This window comes from Macaca mulatta, chromosome 11 (assembly GCF_049350105.2).
Source record: "Macaca mulatta isolate MMU2019108-1 chromosome 11, T2T-MMU8v2.0, whole genome shotgun sequence".
NCBI classification, from domain to species: Eukaryota; Metazoa; Chordata; class Mammalia; order Primates; family Cercopithecidae; genus Macaca; species Macaca mulatta.
Window position 1 is genome coordinate 55,845,293 of NC_133416.1, and position 14,949 is coordinate 55,860,241.

The 14,949-nt window shown below is 40.8% G+C and overlaps 1 protein-coding gene and 1 long non-coding RNA gene across 10 annotated transcripts in view; both read right to left on the reverse strand.

Moving 5' to 3' along the window:
- Positions 1-3,646: 3,646 nt before the first annotated feature.
- Positions 3,647-14,949, reverse strand: part of CCNT1 (cyclin T1) — a 34,364-nt gene continuing 23,061 nt past the window's right edge. For 3 of the 9 annotated variants that reach the window (XM_077954019.1, XM_077954025.1, XM_077954023.1), the window contains 4 exons: positions 13,687-13,732; positions 11,517-11,680; positions 11,277-11,347; positions 8,232-9,652 (listed from right to left, as the gene is read on the reverse strand). In XM_077954019.1, coding sequence (XP_077810145.1) covers positions 8,243-9,652; positions 11,277-11,347; positions 11,517-11,680; positions 13,687-13,732 — 1,691 coding nt within the window. In that variant the 3' untranslated portion in view covers positions 8,232-8,242. Of the gene's footprint in view, positions 9,653-11,276; positions 11,348-11,516; positions 11,681-13,686; positions 13,733-14,949 lie in introns of all 9 variants that reach the window. The other 6 variants (XM_001102295.5, XM_077954020.1, XR_001448005.3 and 3 more) reach the window with 5 other exon arrangements.
- LOC144332832 (uncharacterized) lies at positions 12,307-13,081 on the reverse strand. The gene is made up of 2 exons (XR_013401017.1): positions 12,801-13,081; positions 12,307-12,612 (listed from the first exon to the last, which is right to left on the reverse strand). It is a non-coding gene; the product is annotated as an uncharacterized LOC144332832 (long non-coding RNA).

Genomic DNA, 14,949 nt, shown 5'->3' on the forward strand with positions numbered 1-14,949 from the left:
TAAATAGGGATTAGGAAACGAGTTTGGGGGGCTAATCCTAGAGAAAAGTGAGAAAAAAAAAAAAAAAAAAAAGATGAAAGTGGCTGGGCACGGTGGCTCACGCCTATAATCACAGCACTTTGAGAGTCCGAGGCGGGTGGATCACCTGAGGCCAGGAGTTCAAGACCAGCCTGGCCAACATGGTGAAACCCCATCTCTGCTAAAAGTACAAAAACTAGCCAGGTGTGGTGGCACGTGCCTTAATCCCAGCTACTTGGGAGGCTGAGCAGGAGAATCGCTTGAACCCAGGAGGCAGAGGGTGCAGTGAGCCAAGATCGTGCCACTGCACTCCAGTCTAGGTGACAGAGCAAGACTGTCCCAAAAAAAAAAGTTATCAAAGACCTTCTCCTTGCTAATTCTAATGAAGTTTTCAGGCCTCATCTTATTAGACCACTTTGCAATATTTAACACACTTGGCCACTCCTCCTCCTTAGAACTCCATACTCTTTCTAGATCTCCATACTCTTCCTAGTTTCCCATCTACATCATAGTCACCCACTCTCTGTCTCTTGTTTCTCTCTTTTCCCCAATTCTAAACACTGAACATTTCTATTTTCTACTACTACTCCTTTACTTATCTCACTCTGTTTCATCCCATTCATCAGCTTGGACCCCTCCTTTGAACTTGACTCTCTAGTCATCTGTCCAGTAGGCATCTCCACTTGGATGTCTAATTGGCATTTCAAATTTAATGTTAAAGCCAACCTCCCGCTACTCCTGTAGTCATCTCTACCTCAGTATATGACAACCCCAACCTTCCCGTTGGTCAGGACAAACACTGGGAGTTATCCTTGACTTCTTTCTCTTCTATCTAATAGCAAATCCTATTAGCTCCATCTTCAAGATATATCACTTCTCGGCCGAGCGAGGTGGCTCACACCTGTAATCCCAGTACTTTGGGAGGCTGCGGCGAGTGGATCACCTGAGGTCAGGAGCTCAGGATCAGCCTGGCCAACATGGTGAAACCCTGTGTCTACTAAAAATACAAAATTAGCTGGGTGTGGTGGTGCATGCCTGTAATCCCAGCTACTTGGGAGGCTGAGGCAGGAGAATCGCTTGAATCTGGGAGGCAGAGGTTGCAGTGAGCCGAGATCGCGCCATTCCATTCCAGCCTGGGCAACAAGAGCAAAACTCCATCTCAAAATCTCAAAGAAAAAAAAAAAAGATGTATCACTTCTCATTACCTTGGGTACTTCTAACCTGTCCAAGCCACCCTCATCTCTTAAATTGTTGTGAGAGCTCCTTGCCCTTGACTCCTATAATCTATTTTCAACACAGCAGCCCAAATGAACATTTTAAAACCTAAGTTGGATGTCACTTCCCTTCTCAAAACTTTCCAATAGTGTCTGTTCCATTCACTCAGTCTTCATACAAGGTCCTGTTGTATTTGGCTTTCTATTGCCTCTCTAACCTCATATCCTGCTACTCTCCCCTCTCCAATACCCCCTCCCTACTCATTCCTATACCAGCTACACTGGCTTCCTTGCTATTTCTCAAACATATCAGCATATTCTCACCTCAGAACCTTTAATGCCTCACATTTCCTGGAATGATCTTATCCTAGTTATTCCCATGACTTGCTGTCACCTCCTTCAGGTCTTCTCTAAAGGTCATGAGGCTTCTGGTCATGAAGCCTTCCCTAGCCACCTTTTTTCCAATTCCAACAGCCCTACTTACCTACACACACACATGCACACACACATCCCTAGGTCCTATTTTCTGCTTTAGTCCCAAAGTGCTTATTATGGCCAGGTGCAGTGGCTCACACCTAAAATCCCAACAAGAGTGAAGGAGGCCCAGGTGGGCAGATCATTTAAGCTCAGGAGTTCAAGACCAGCCTGGGCAACATTGGATGACCCCATCTCTTAAAAAAATAGCCAGATGTGGTGGTGCACACCTGTAGTCTTAGTTACTCAGGAGGCTGAGATGGGAGGATCACTTGAGCCTAGGGAGGTCAAGGATGCAGTGAGCCGTTATCTTGCCACTGCACTCTGGCCTGGGAGACAGTGAGACTGTTTCAAAAAGAAAAAAAATTTTAAGTGCTTATCACCACCTGACATACTGTTTTACTTATTTGTAAATTATTTGACGGCAGAATGTCTGCTTACTGCCATATTCCCATTAGTAAACAGTCCACAGCAGTTAGTAGGAAGTTTTTTTTTTTCTTTTTTTCCCGAGACTGGGTATAGATCCATAGCCCCACAGGAGTGCAATGGTGCAATCATGGCTCACTGCAGCCTTCAACTGCTGGGCTCAAACACTGCAGCCTTCAACTGCTGGGCTCAAACAATCTTCCCTCCTCAGCCTCCCTAGTAGCTGGGACTATACACTACTGTGCCTGGCTAATTTGTGTGTGCAGAGATGAGGTCTCACTTTGTTGCTCAGGTTGGTCTTGAACTCCTGGCCTCAAGCAATCCTCCCACCTCAGCCTCCAAAGTGCTGGGAAGTAGGTAGTATTTTCTACAGGAATGAATGAAAAGCAGGGGAGTGCTTCAAACCACACCAGAATTCCTAAACTGTTGGCATCTTCCTAAACTGTCAGCAAATTCTGCAAAGATTTCTGATTTCATAGTTTTTTCAGGAGAGGTATACATACTGTTTGTAAAATTAGCTACTTTATTTTAGAAAATTGGAGAAGAAACGACTCAAGTGACTTTTCAGAAGTATCATTATTTATTTTTTTCCTTTTAAAGCTTTCAAACTATATCTATTACTAACTTTGTGTAGTAAGTATGGAGTACTTTAGCATAAAAGTTCTTTATTTTCAGTGTGTAATTTACAAGACTTACCTTGTAAATGTGGTCTTATTATGTCTCAGGATGAGTATTCACTATCAATTTTTCCAGGCACTACCAAGAATGGTTTTTTCTTCAAAGTTTATTTTCTTCCAGATACAATGCTATGTCTGTACTAACATGTCAGGCTTTTCAAAGAACCACGTATACAATTATGAATCATGTTGATAATGCTTGCAAGATAAGCAGTACATGCGTACATGCTGCCATCATCTGTTAGTGCTATAATTTTTTTGTGTACAAGTTACTCTTCCAGGTATTCGTGTAACAATATAGAGTGAGGGTTTTTTTCTTCCCTTTGACTACAACATACTTCATACTACTGGGTTTACTGATGGACAAATCTTGGGTCTTTCCAATGGACTCAATTCCCACAGGATCTTGCACAATAAGAAAACATACTAATATAAAAACTGAAACAAAATTGTAAACATATCAATAAAATTACAGTTATAAACTAAGGACTAGGCTGGGCGCAGTGGCTCACACCTGTAATCCCAGCACTTTGGGAGGCCAAGGTGGGCAGATCACCTGAGGTCAAGAGTTCAAGACCAGCCTGGCCAACACAGTGAAACCCCGTCTCTACTAAAAATACAAAAATTAGCTGGGCGTAGTGGTAGGCGCCTGTAATTCCAGCAACTCAGGAGGCTGAGGCAGGAGAATAGCTTGAACTCGGGAAGCAGAGGTTGCAGTGAGCCGAGATCACGCCACTGTACTCTCTAGCCTGGGCGACAGAGCTAGACTCCGTCTCAAAAACAAACAAACAAAAAGACTAAGGACTAATTTGAGGACAGTACACATAAACAATCAAATGAGTGTTTTACCATTAACATTTATTGAGGGGATGGATAAATACAGCTTGAGAAACATACTTGACAGCAAGATATCAAACTGATAGCCAGACTATAAAATGTATACATCCTTTTTAAATTTTTTGAATTTTTTACAAAGAGCCCTTACTATAATGGTCATTTACATCCTATCATTCACATAACAGCAGTAGATATCCCAGGGGTAGCATCCAGAGCTGAGGTGCCCCAAGGAAGACAGAGGCAATGGCAGAATAATATGCTGAGAAAGGACTCTTAAGAGCAATACACAGAGAACAGACAAAAATCTCACCACAAAATTGTACCTGAGTGACATAGATTGGTAAAGTGTTTTACTTTTTTTTTTCTTTTTGCTCTTTGGTCTGACAAGAAAACAGTTTTAGGTGTGTGAAGTAGGGTGGGAAAAAAGGTCAGTTTCAAATTCAGAAACACATGGTAACACTAAGTCAGGCTGCTACATTCTTTTCTTTGGGTACTTAAGCCAGCCAGCACTTCCGCTTTGTAACCAATTACATTATGATCAATCAACAACTCATCAGTTCCTCAGCTTCAGCTGAAGAGTTCCTGATTAGCTGATGAAGGACATACTTGCTCTGGCTTCAATTAGCATGCTGTCAAGCATCCCTCTCCATGCTTAACATGGCAACACAAAACCCGAGAGTCCTCCTCTTTTTATTAGCCATGAATACACACTCATAAAGGGGAAGAGTAGACACTGCTTTTAGTAAACGTCCTTTTTCTTTACCTCCCTTTTCCAATGCCAAGTTCATATGAAAAACTTTAGAAACATTAAAATGGAGAACTCTCCCACTCAAAAAATAAGTCTCATTCCAGACTACTCTTGATCAGGCAGGATTACTGTACTTATGCTTGTTTGAAACTCACATCCACGGAGGGATAAAAAGACAAAATAAAACCTGACAGTGTGATACAATATGAAAATCTCCTAAACCATCAGGAGCAAACACTCAGTTAAAAGCTGGGTGTTAACAAGCAGCAACTCAAGAAACTTGGGGAGGTATCAAAGTCACTGAAAGCTTACTGGAACCTCGGAGGGCTATTTCTCATCATTTGATGAGTTGCATAGACTGCTTAAATTCTCCCAAGACCAAAAGAATAAAATTTGTATTCCAACTTCAAGATGTTCTAGATTCTCTCTTTTCCTAGTATTAGTATCAAAATAACTCATAAACAAAAAAAATTGTAAATATTAATCAGTTCCCATAATAACGGAAACACAGATATGTTTAAAATCCAACCATACTGGGACAGACAGGGCCCCTCTACAATTGCCTTTACCTAGAAGCCATGTATGTGGAGGAGTATGCATTTCAATATGGAGAATTAAGTAGCAGAGGTTTAAGATAACTCAGCAGTGATGTCACCATGATTTTATTTCCATATCCTAATCCATTGCTGTTTGCAACTGGAGATTTAAAATTGTTCTGTCAACACTGGTAAAGCCAATAATACTGAACTATGTAATATACACTAAATCAAAACACTAAAATCATTTTTAAAAAGGAAGAAAAAAGAAGTTGAGGCTGTCTGATATGGACACACACTGATTCATGAATGGCAAGACTAGACTAACACCTAAGCATTTTCTAAACTCAAAAGCATAACTGATACTTCAGAAGACCAATTTAGATCGATGCTTCACTACAGTTCAGCTAACAGCAACACAGGTATCTGATTAAAAGCCTTAAGGACAATCCACAGGTATTTGTTTTTGCCAACACGAGTCTAGCAAAATTTTAGAAATGAGATTTACAGAAGCTGAGGCTCCAGGCCTACTTATCACCATCACTTATTTTTGACAGTCTAGGTTAAATGAAGAAACGAAAAGCCATGTTTACCAGACTAACTTTACCAGATGTATACATCTCATTTCTCACCCTTTGAAGGTATAAGGATAGGAAAGACACATAGAGCTCAGAAACCACACAGCCCTTAAAAACTTAAGTTTATGGAATTTGGACAATACACATGCTAGTTGACAGGCACATCTGTTAACCCAAAAACAAAGCAGCAGCTTCATGCAGAGCCCACAAGGAGCTTCATGACATATGCATAGGTCTAAAAACAGACATTGTATGTATCTTAAGACAGTATCAGGAGGCATTAACACAGAAAGGTCTCTAAACTGACCTATGTCAGCAATGATCTACTAGTGCAAAGGCCAGACTACACAGCACAAAGCAACTCTTAGGCCCTAGTAAGCACTTTTTTCTAGTTCACTCCTGACAAAGTTCTAAGGAACTTTACTACAGTATGGCCATGGAGAACTGCTATGAGGCCAAATGAGTATGTGCCTCTGTAGTAAAGGAGTGCATGTGATTAGAAAATATGTGACATTTGATGAGAGTAACTAAAAGCTGGAAAAGACATTTTTCAAAATCAAACCAGTGATCATCAATTCCACAAAGATACAGATGCAGACTAAACGGCACATTCCCTTTTGGAAACAGACTCCACCAAACAAAATCTAAATAAATAGAAGCCCTAAATGTACTAAACCACAACTATGTATCTACCAATTATCTAACACAACACAGAAAATATCAAGGGGAAAGAGGAAAATGTCATCTATAAAGTGAAGTGACACTCCAAGTCAAGAAATATTAATGATTTACAGGTCGACAGAGAGCTCCTCATTTTATACCCAGCAATGGCAGGAACTCTAGACAGTTCAAATATGCAAGATGCAGGGCACTAACCCACCGCCAGTTAATGTTTACTCCTGCCTACAAATTCCTTTCTATATTAGGCCAGTACATCATCAATTCCAACAGCCACAATTTTCTTCCCAACCTGTTCCTGGCAAGTAGCAGCACAAGTACAACTCCTGTCTCCCTATGACTTCCAAATGAAAACTAATTCAACCTCTCCCTAAAAAATACTTGGCATGAAGGAAGCTGCAATCAAATCACAAAGACAAACTCAAATTGCACCATCCTTTCCAGAGCGAAAAAATGCAATGAAGATCAAAGAATATCTCATTAAATGATCTCTGGCTAGGTAGTTTTTAGTACTTAGACAGCTAACTTAGAATTCTTTCTAGCCAAGATTTTCTGAAAGATTTCTTTATCAAAAATGTTCACTCCTAATATCTGGGATAATCAAGCCTCCATAACAACAGGACTCTTGACCTATTTTTATAAAGGACTCAGAAATCTTAAGAACCTCTATCAAGAATCTAAAGCTACCAAAGATGAACAATCTAAATATAATAGTATCCATTGGCTAGGCTTTGCTCATTCTCATGGCACCAGTACTGTTAAATTCACAAGCTCCAAACTCAAGTCATATAGGCTGCAAAAACTTGAGGATGCAGCTGTTTCCCTTCAGATACACAGATAAAAGCATGTCTTACATTTATAATGTAATTTTTAAAACAATGTTCTAAAACTTCCAAATCACAATTTCATTGTTTTTAGTATCCTCTAGCTTCTCCCATATGGTTTAGGCTTTCACAGGCAGGATATACATAGTACATTCCCCATCTCTTACAGACCTTAAGACTGTTCTCATTTGAACACTTTCCCAAAGCCTCACTTGAAAAAAAGACACACCCAATTCTGTAGGGCAGAAGCTGGCCTTGCTCACCAACCCTCCTTCCTCAACCCCATCTCTGTTTTGCACAAAAACAAAAAAGCGGGTAAAAAGGAAGTTCTCATAATGAAGTTAAAAGTCAGGGTATTGGCTGTACTTGCCCAAACTATAAATTAGAGGGCTACTACTCAATTATAACATAAAGAAAGGGAAAAAAACCATGTCAAATACATGCCTCTTCCTTTATGTTCTCAAGGCCAACCATGTTTTTCTCTAGTAGACTGCTGGAAAATGAAAATGGTAAGGAACAGGGAGGGAAAGATAAAACATGATTTTTAAACACACACACTTAAGAACACACATATCCACACTTACATACACACTTAAAAATCTGAACACTTGGAGTGGCCTGAGCCTATTTCAGAACTCCTAGCCAAAAACCTACCCTCCCACCCACCCTCACACATTCCCACCCTCCAATCCCACCCACCAGGAGTCACTGCTATGTATCACATACACACAGCAAAATCCCTATCCCCTTCCCGATCATATAAAAAAACTAAACAGATAACTTACTTTCTTTAAATTATTTTTTTTAAGTCTATTAAAAGATTTTGACGTTTAAATACTTCCTCTCTTCTGATATATTAAACACCAAAAGGATCCACAATTGTCTGATACAACAAACCCTCCATTTTTCGGCTCTGGCAAGAAGAGGGAAGATATCAACTCCAATCAACCTAATTAGATGGTGGAGAGGCCAAGAATTCAGAAAGTGTCCTTAATCCTTCACAGCTTCAACACCTAATACCAGTAAAAACTGTAAGAAAATAGTTAAATGCATGAGACAGCAGATATAATAGCCAACGCCTTCTACCACCCTCCTAACTATGTCTCAATATCAATTTATTCCCTAGTCCAAGAAGGATGACATATTTCATAAGTAATTTTCTTAGTTCAAAAAAAAATGAAAAAGTACGTGGTTTTTTAAAGAAGTTTTTTTCTCCTCTTCTTTTTCTTTTTTCACTTAGGAAGAGGTGGAAGTGGTGGTGGAGGTTCTGATGGCAGAGGTGGTGGTGGCCGGGGTTTGTCTGTATTGCCGGATCTTGAGGAGATTCCACCAGCCCGAGGATTCAGATATTCACTATAAGGACGAACAAATTCAAATGCAGTGGGCTGAGTGGGCTGAACACCCTGGGCACTGAGCAGGGAGTGAAGCATATTCACAGTATCTTGATAGTCTATGGTCTGGGTCGTGTTGTGACCATTGGCCCCAGTGGGCCCTTTATCCAGTTTCGAATGAGGGACTCGAGTTTTACAGCTGGGCTGTGAAAAGGAAAGCCCGCTTGTGTCTGAGCTATGCCCAGGCATCTGAGCCATTGTAGGAAGTGAAGGGAAGGAGAAATTTAGGGAAGAGGATTTAGTACTCTTGGCAATCTTGGCTGGATGATCAAACACAGCCCCTCCAGTCTCTTCAGAGGGTCCCCTTTTACGAGTAGAACTGGAAGAGGAAAAAGAACCAGACAAGCTATAGGTTTTATGTGCTAAGTTGCTTGTCTGGCTACTATGTTTTGGATCACCTGGACGTTTGTTCCCAGTACCAACTGGAAGTTGGGAATGAGAGTGCTTGTGTGAGTGATGATTATGATGATGATGATGATTAGATGGGTGAGTCTTGTGCTTTTCTTTGTACTCTCGGCTCTTTGTAACACTGTCCTCTACAGAATTGTGCTTATCAGCTGCAGCATGGACTTTTATGCGCATTTTTATCTCCTCTGGTTTTGAAGAGGCAGCTTTATCTCCACCTGCCACTGGGATTCTCATTTTGAAAGCTGTTTTGTCAGCCTTTTCCAGAAAAGACCGCTCAGGGTTTTCTGAACCCTCTATGGGCATTTTTAGAATGACTGAAGAATGGCTATCATGATGAGAAAGGAGATTCTGGGCAGCATATGCATATTGTGACTTCACATTGGCTTCCATATTCTCCAGTTGCCTCTTCTGGGCAGCCAACTCTTCTGCATGCTTTGCACGGTATTCTTTCAGTGACACTTTAGCTGACGGCACACTCTTACTACTCTGCTTCTGGGAAATAAATGTATTTGAACCATCCTGTGGTAAGGAATGATCAACTCCTGTAAGTGCTAAATTCTCACTAGTCCGATGACCCTGAGTAGGTTCTAGTTTGAAAGAAGGTTGAGAGGACAGCCAACGCTTGCCCGGCAACATCTCCACACTGGTTAAGTTGCTGGATGACTCTTCGGAGACCGGGAGGGAAGGCACTGCATTTGTGGTAGAAGAGGTTGACATGCTCATTAAACCTGCAATGGTTGTGTCTGAAGAGCTCTGAGAAATCATATTGAGGATTGTCTGCTCTGAAGTCTTTTCATCTGTTCCTCGGTCATCTGCTTTTGTTTTCTTGGCAGCCTCGCATGCCTGGAATGAAGCAAATAGCATCTCTTTACTTAGATAATTTACTAAATAAAAAAACATTGAGATGAGTAGATTGTACTTGCAGCAACACTGGAAGTTCTGGATAGGCCACAGGCAGGACGCTATCCTCACATGAAATCCAATAAATATTACCATCAAGAGAAGATTTTAAAACCTTCAATTAAGAATCACAGCAATCGGCCGGGTGCGGTGGCTCAAGCCTGTAATCCCAGCACTTTGGGAGGCCGAGACGGGCGGATCACGAGGTCAGGAGATCAAGACCATCCTGGCTAACACGGTGAAACCCCGTCTCTACTAAAAAATACAAAAAACTAGCCGGGCGAGGCGGCGGGCGCCTGTAGTCCCAGCTACTCGGGAGGCTGAGGCAGGAGAATGGTGTGAACCCGGGAGGCGGAGCTTGCAGTGAGCTGAGATCCGGCCACTGCACTCCAGCCTGGGCGACAGAGTGAGACTCCGTCTCAAAAAAAAAAAAAAAGAATCACAGCAATCTATCCAAATGTTACAAAGTAACAACAACAAAGAATCTATGCTTATCTAAAATTCATAATGAACATCCATGCCTTCTGCTTATGATTATAGTTAGTCCATAACTGAATTCTAGAAATTTTGGTGAGGTTTTATGCTAAAGTAAAAGATGAGCTATGTGCTCTCAAGCCTACTTCTTTTTTGTTGTTGCTGTTGTTTTTTGTTTGTTTGTTTGTTTGAGACAGTCTCACTCTGTCACCCAGGCTGGAGTGCAGTGGCACAATCTCGGCTCACTGCAACCTCAACATCCCGAGTTCAAGCAATTCTCCTGTCTCAGCCTCCCAAGTAGCTGGAACTACAGGCATGCATCACCATGCCTGGCTAATTTTTGTATTTTTAATAGAGACGAGGTTTCACCATGTTGGCCAGGCTGGTCTCGAACTCCTGACCTCAGTTGATCTGCCTGCCTTGGCCTACCAAAGTGCTGGGACTATAGGCATGAGCCACCATGCCCGGCCTCTCAAGCCTACTTCTAATCTCAGGCTTCTAAGAGGCAAACTCACTCTCTGCCACTCACTCAACTCAGGAGAATGAAATTAACTTTATCTGTCTGGATTTATGAGAAAATAATGGAAACATCTGAAAACAAGCTTTATATCTGAACAAAAAAAGGAATGATTCCATTATTCCTAAGACTTTGCCAAATATTTGATATACAACTTTAGACTACAACCTATATAAAAACAAAATTCTAAAATCCATTTTATAAGTAGGTATTATGATACCAGCTCTAACCTTGTAATTCTCTATCTTGCCTCTACCAGAAGCCAATACCCAGAGAAGCCATGACTCAGAGAAGCCATGTTTTTTCCCTACCAGTTTCCACACAGAAAATACTCAACCAGTGTTACTGCCCAAATGATCATATCACAGGAGTTACACAATGAAAAGCAAATCCTGCTATCCCATAGAGACACTGACTTCTACAACAGTATCCAAGGTATGAAGTGGAAGTCATGATTACTGTGTAACTATAAAAAGGGAAATTCCAAACCTAAGGTCAATATTCAATACTGGTATATTCACTGTTGCAGTCAAAAGAAATTGATTTTGTCCACAAGCTGACAGTAATGATTCTTACCCTCCAATTCCAAATGCGTTTGAGCCTGTTGGGAGTTTTCTCCAAAATCTGTAGAAACTCATGTGTCAGTTCTACAAATAAAACAGAACATTCAAGAAAGACTGAGAGAAACAGAAGTAATGAAACAAGAATAACCTCAACTACTAACTAACTATTTTCATCTGAATCAAGTCACCTTTGGCCAGCTATGTGACAGATCAACAGCAAGTGCTTTTCAAGGTCCCTTACTCTAAAACTTACCATCTAAAAGTTCCAAGGTCACAGTGGCGTCAACATACTCCCACCAGTGCTTCCCGTCAGTTGAGACTGGGATCTCCCAATTGGACCACTTGCAAGCCAGATGAATGCAGACACAGGCCACCACAGGAGGTGTGTACTGCAGGCTAAATGTGGTCAAATGCAGGCTGACATCAGAGGGAAGAAAACAGAGAGTGTCATGAGCTCTCAATTCTCAACCCAAAGCTAAAACTCTCCATTATTTAAAAAAAAAAAAAAAAAAAAAAAAAAAGGCTTAAAAATACACAGGAGAGTAAGAAGGGTAAGAAATCTGCAATGCTCTGATCTAGCACTCAATATAATTTCCTATTAACCCACCTGTTCAGGTAACAACATTTTTCACCTCTTGAATACACATCACTTAATCTACACATTGACCAGAGCCAAAAAAAATGAAAAAAGTAAAAAGGCTGGGAATTCAAGTTCTTTAAAACATTGACTTCTGGGCCAGTATTCAAGCCTAGAAGTCAATATTTATTACCTATTATCCTGAGACTAAGCTCAGATCCTAAGGAAAATTGTAAGCTTTTTGGTCTGTGTAATCCATAAATCAAATACTTAAGAAAATATCTTAAAAATAATTTGTTTCTCACCAATCATAGTTCTGGTCTATTTAAAATAATGAATAGACAACTACTCTCTCAAGTATAAATACGTTGGTTTATTTCAAAACTTTCTCATAACAGGCTATAAAAATGAACTTCTTAGCCCTGACAGTTATTAGGGATATGTTTGGTTTCCATTAACTAACAATGTTGGGCAAGTCATTTGGTAATACAAGTTATGTACTAATCAGTTACTTTTTTTTAGACAGAGTCTCTCTCTCTCTGTCACCCAGGCTGCAGTGCAGTGGGGCAATCTCGGCTCACAGCAACCTCTGCCTCCTGGATTCAAGCAATTCTAGTGCCTCAGCCTCCCAAGTAGCTGGTACTACAGGCATGTGCCACCACGCCCTGCTAATTTTTGTATTTTTTAGTAAAGATGTGGTTTCACCATGTTGGCCAGGCTGGTCTCGAACTCCTAGACTCAAGTGATTCACCAGCTTTGGCCTCCCAATGTGCTGGGATTACAGGTGTGAGCCACTGCGCCCACAGCCTCAATTACTTTTCTTTAAAAGGGAAGAAGGAAAAGGACTGAAACGCTTTACATCCATAAGTGCCCGTTGATTGACAGAGGGGGAAGAAAAAGGAACATTTTAAAATATAATTATTGGCCGGGTGCAGTGGCTTACCCCTGTAATCCCAGCACTCTGGAAAGTCAAGACAGGTAGGATCACTTGAGGCCAGGAGTTTGAAACCAGCCTAGCCAACATAGCCAAACCCCATCTCTACTAAAAATACAAAAAAATTAGCCAGGCATGGTGGTGCCAGCCTGTAATTCCAGCTTACTCAAGAGGCTGAGGTCGGAGAATCACCTGAACCCGGGAGACAGAGGTTGCAGTGAGCCAAGATCACACCACTGCAGTCCAGCCTGGCAGACAGAGTAAGACTCTGTCTTTAAAAGAAAAAAAAAAAAAAAAAAAAAATATATATATATATATACACACACACACACATATATATATATAGGCTGGGCGCAGTGGCTCACGCCTGTAATCCCAGCACTTTGGGAGGCTGAGGTGGGCAGATCACGAGGTCAGGAAATCGAGACCATCCTGGCTAACACAGTAAAACCCCACCTCTACTAAAAACACAAAAATTAGCCGGGCATGGTGGCGGGCGCCTGTAGTCCCAGCTACTCAGGAGACTGAGGCAGGAGAATGTCATGAACCTGGGAGGTGGAGCTTGCAGTGAGCTGAGATCCCGGCACTGCACTCCAGCCTGAGCAAGACTCCGTCTCAAAAAAAATAAAAAAGAAATATATATATATATAAAAATTATTATTATTATTGCAGAATCCTCCAAATTAGATTTTCAGTCACTATCATGCAGAATTGAGTAGGTTATCAAAAAAATCAGTACTAAATAATTATATAACTTTAGAAAATTAAAAAGTAACATGGAAATTTAAAGTACAACATGAAAACTGTGCAGAAAAATCAATATTCACCAGAGAATTGTCTATAGCACACTGTATCAAACCCAAGTAAAGTCCTATACCAAAAATAGAAGAGAAAAAAAATTAAAATATAAACCTGTTGGTTGCCATGAAGTAAGAAGTCTGTGCTAAGTCCTTGCTTGCTAAAGAAAAAAAAAAAAAGTCAGGGGTGGGGGAGGAAAAAACTTATTAGTTCCATTCATTCTCAACAAATATTTAGTAAGCATTTAGTATTTGCAAGGTACTGTGAATACAATGGCAAATGAGACAGCAGACATGGTCCCTGTAAACCTGATGTTTACATTCTGCCAAAGTAGACAGATCAGTGATTTTTTATTTTAACATTAATAATTATGCTGTTTCCAGATCTAGGTACTCAAGCTTTATTCTGCATACCACATACGTGAGGTACTTGTTTAAAATGCAATTCTTGGACATGCTCCCTAAAATTTCATTAAATGTTTGGAGAAGGGTGCAAGCATTTTTTTAACAAGTAACCCAGAGATTCTGATGTAAGGATTCACTGAGAAACACTAAACTACAGGATGAACTAAGATGATCTAGAAAGAAGATTAGAACCTAGAAGACTGACATATTTCAGAAAAGTGACTTTTGCTGTTAAGAACGCTTTTATTTTTTTTTATTTTTTTATTTATTTATTTATTATTATTATACTTTAAGTTGTAGGGTACATGTGCATAACGTGCAGGTTTTGTTACATATGTATACTTGTGCCATGTTGGTGTGCTGCACCCATCAACTCATCATTTACATCAGGTATAACTCCCAATGCAATCCCTCCCCCCTCCCCCCTCCCCATGATAGGCCCCTGTGTGTGATGTTCCCCTTCCTGAGTCCAAGTGATCTCATTGTTCAGTTCCCACCTATGAGTGAGAACATGCGGTGTTTGGTTTTCTGTTCTTGTGATAGTTTGCTAAGAATGATGGTTTCCAGCTGCATCCATGTCCCTAAGGAACGCTTTTAATTAAGGCCAGGCCCGGTGGCTCACACCTGGAATCCCAGCACTTTGAGAGGCCGAGGTGGGTGGATCACCTGAGGTTGGGAGTTTACGACCAGCCTGACAAACATGGAGAAACCCCGTCTCTACTAAAAATACAAAATTAGCCGGGTGTGGTGGCACATGCCTGTAATCCCAGTTACTCGGGAGGCTGAGGCAGGAGAATTGCTTGAACCCGGGAGGCAGAGGTTGAAGTGAGCTGAGATTGTCCCACTGCACTCCAGCGTAGGCAACAAGAGCAAAACTCCCTCTCAAAAAAAAAAGTTTTTAATTAAGTAGCCTGTGATTTAATCCCCAAATCATCAAATAATGTAATATATTACAATGAAAAAATTTAACTTC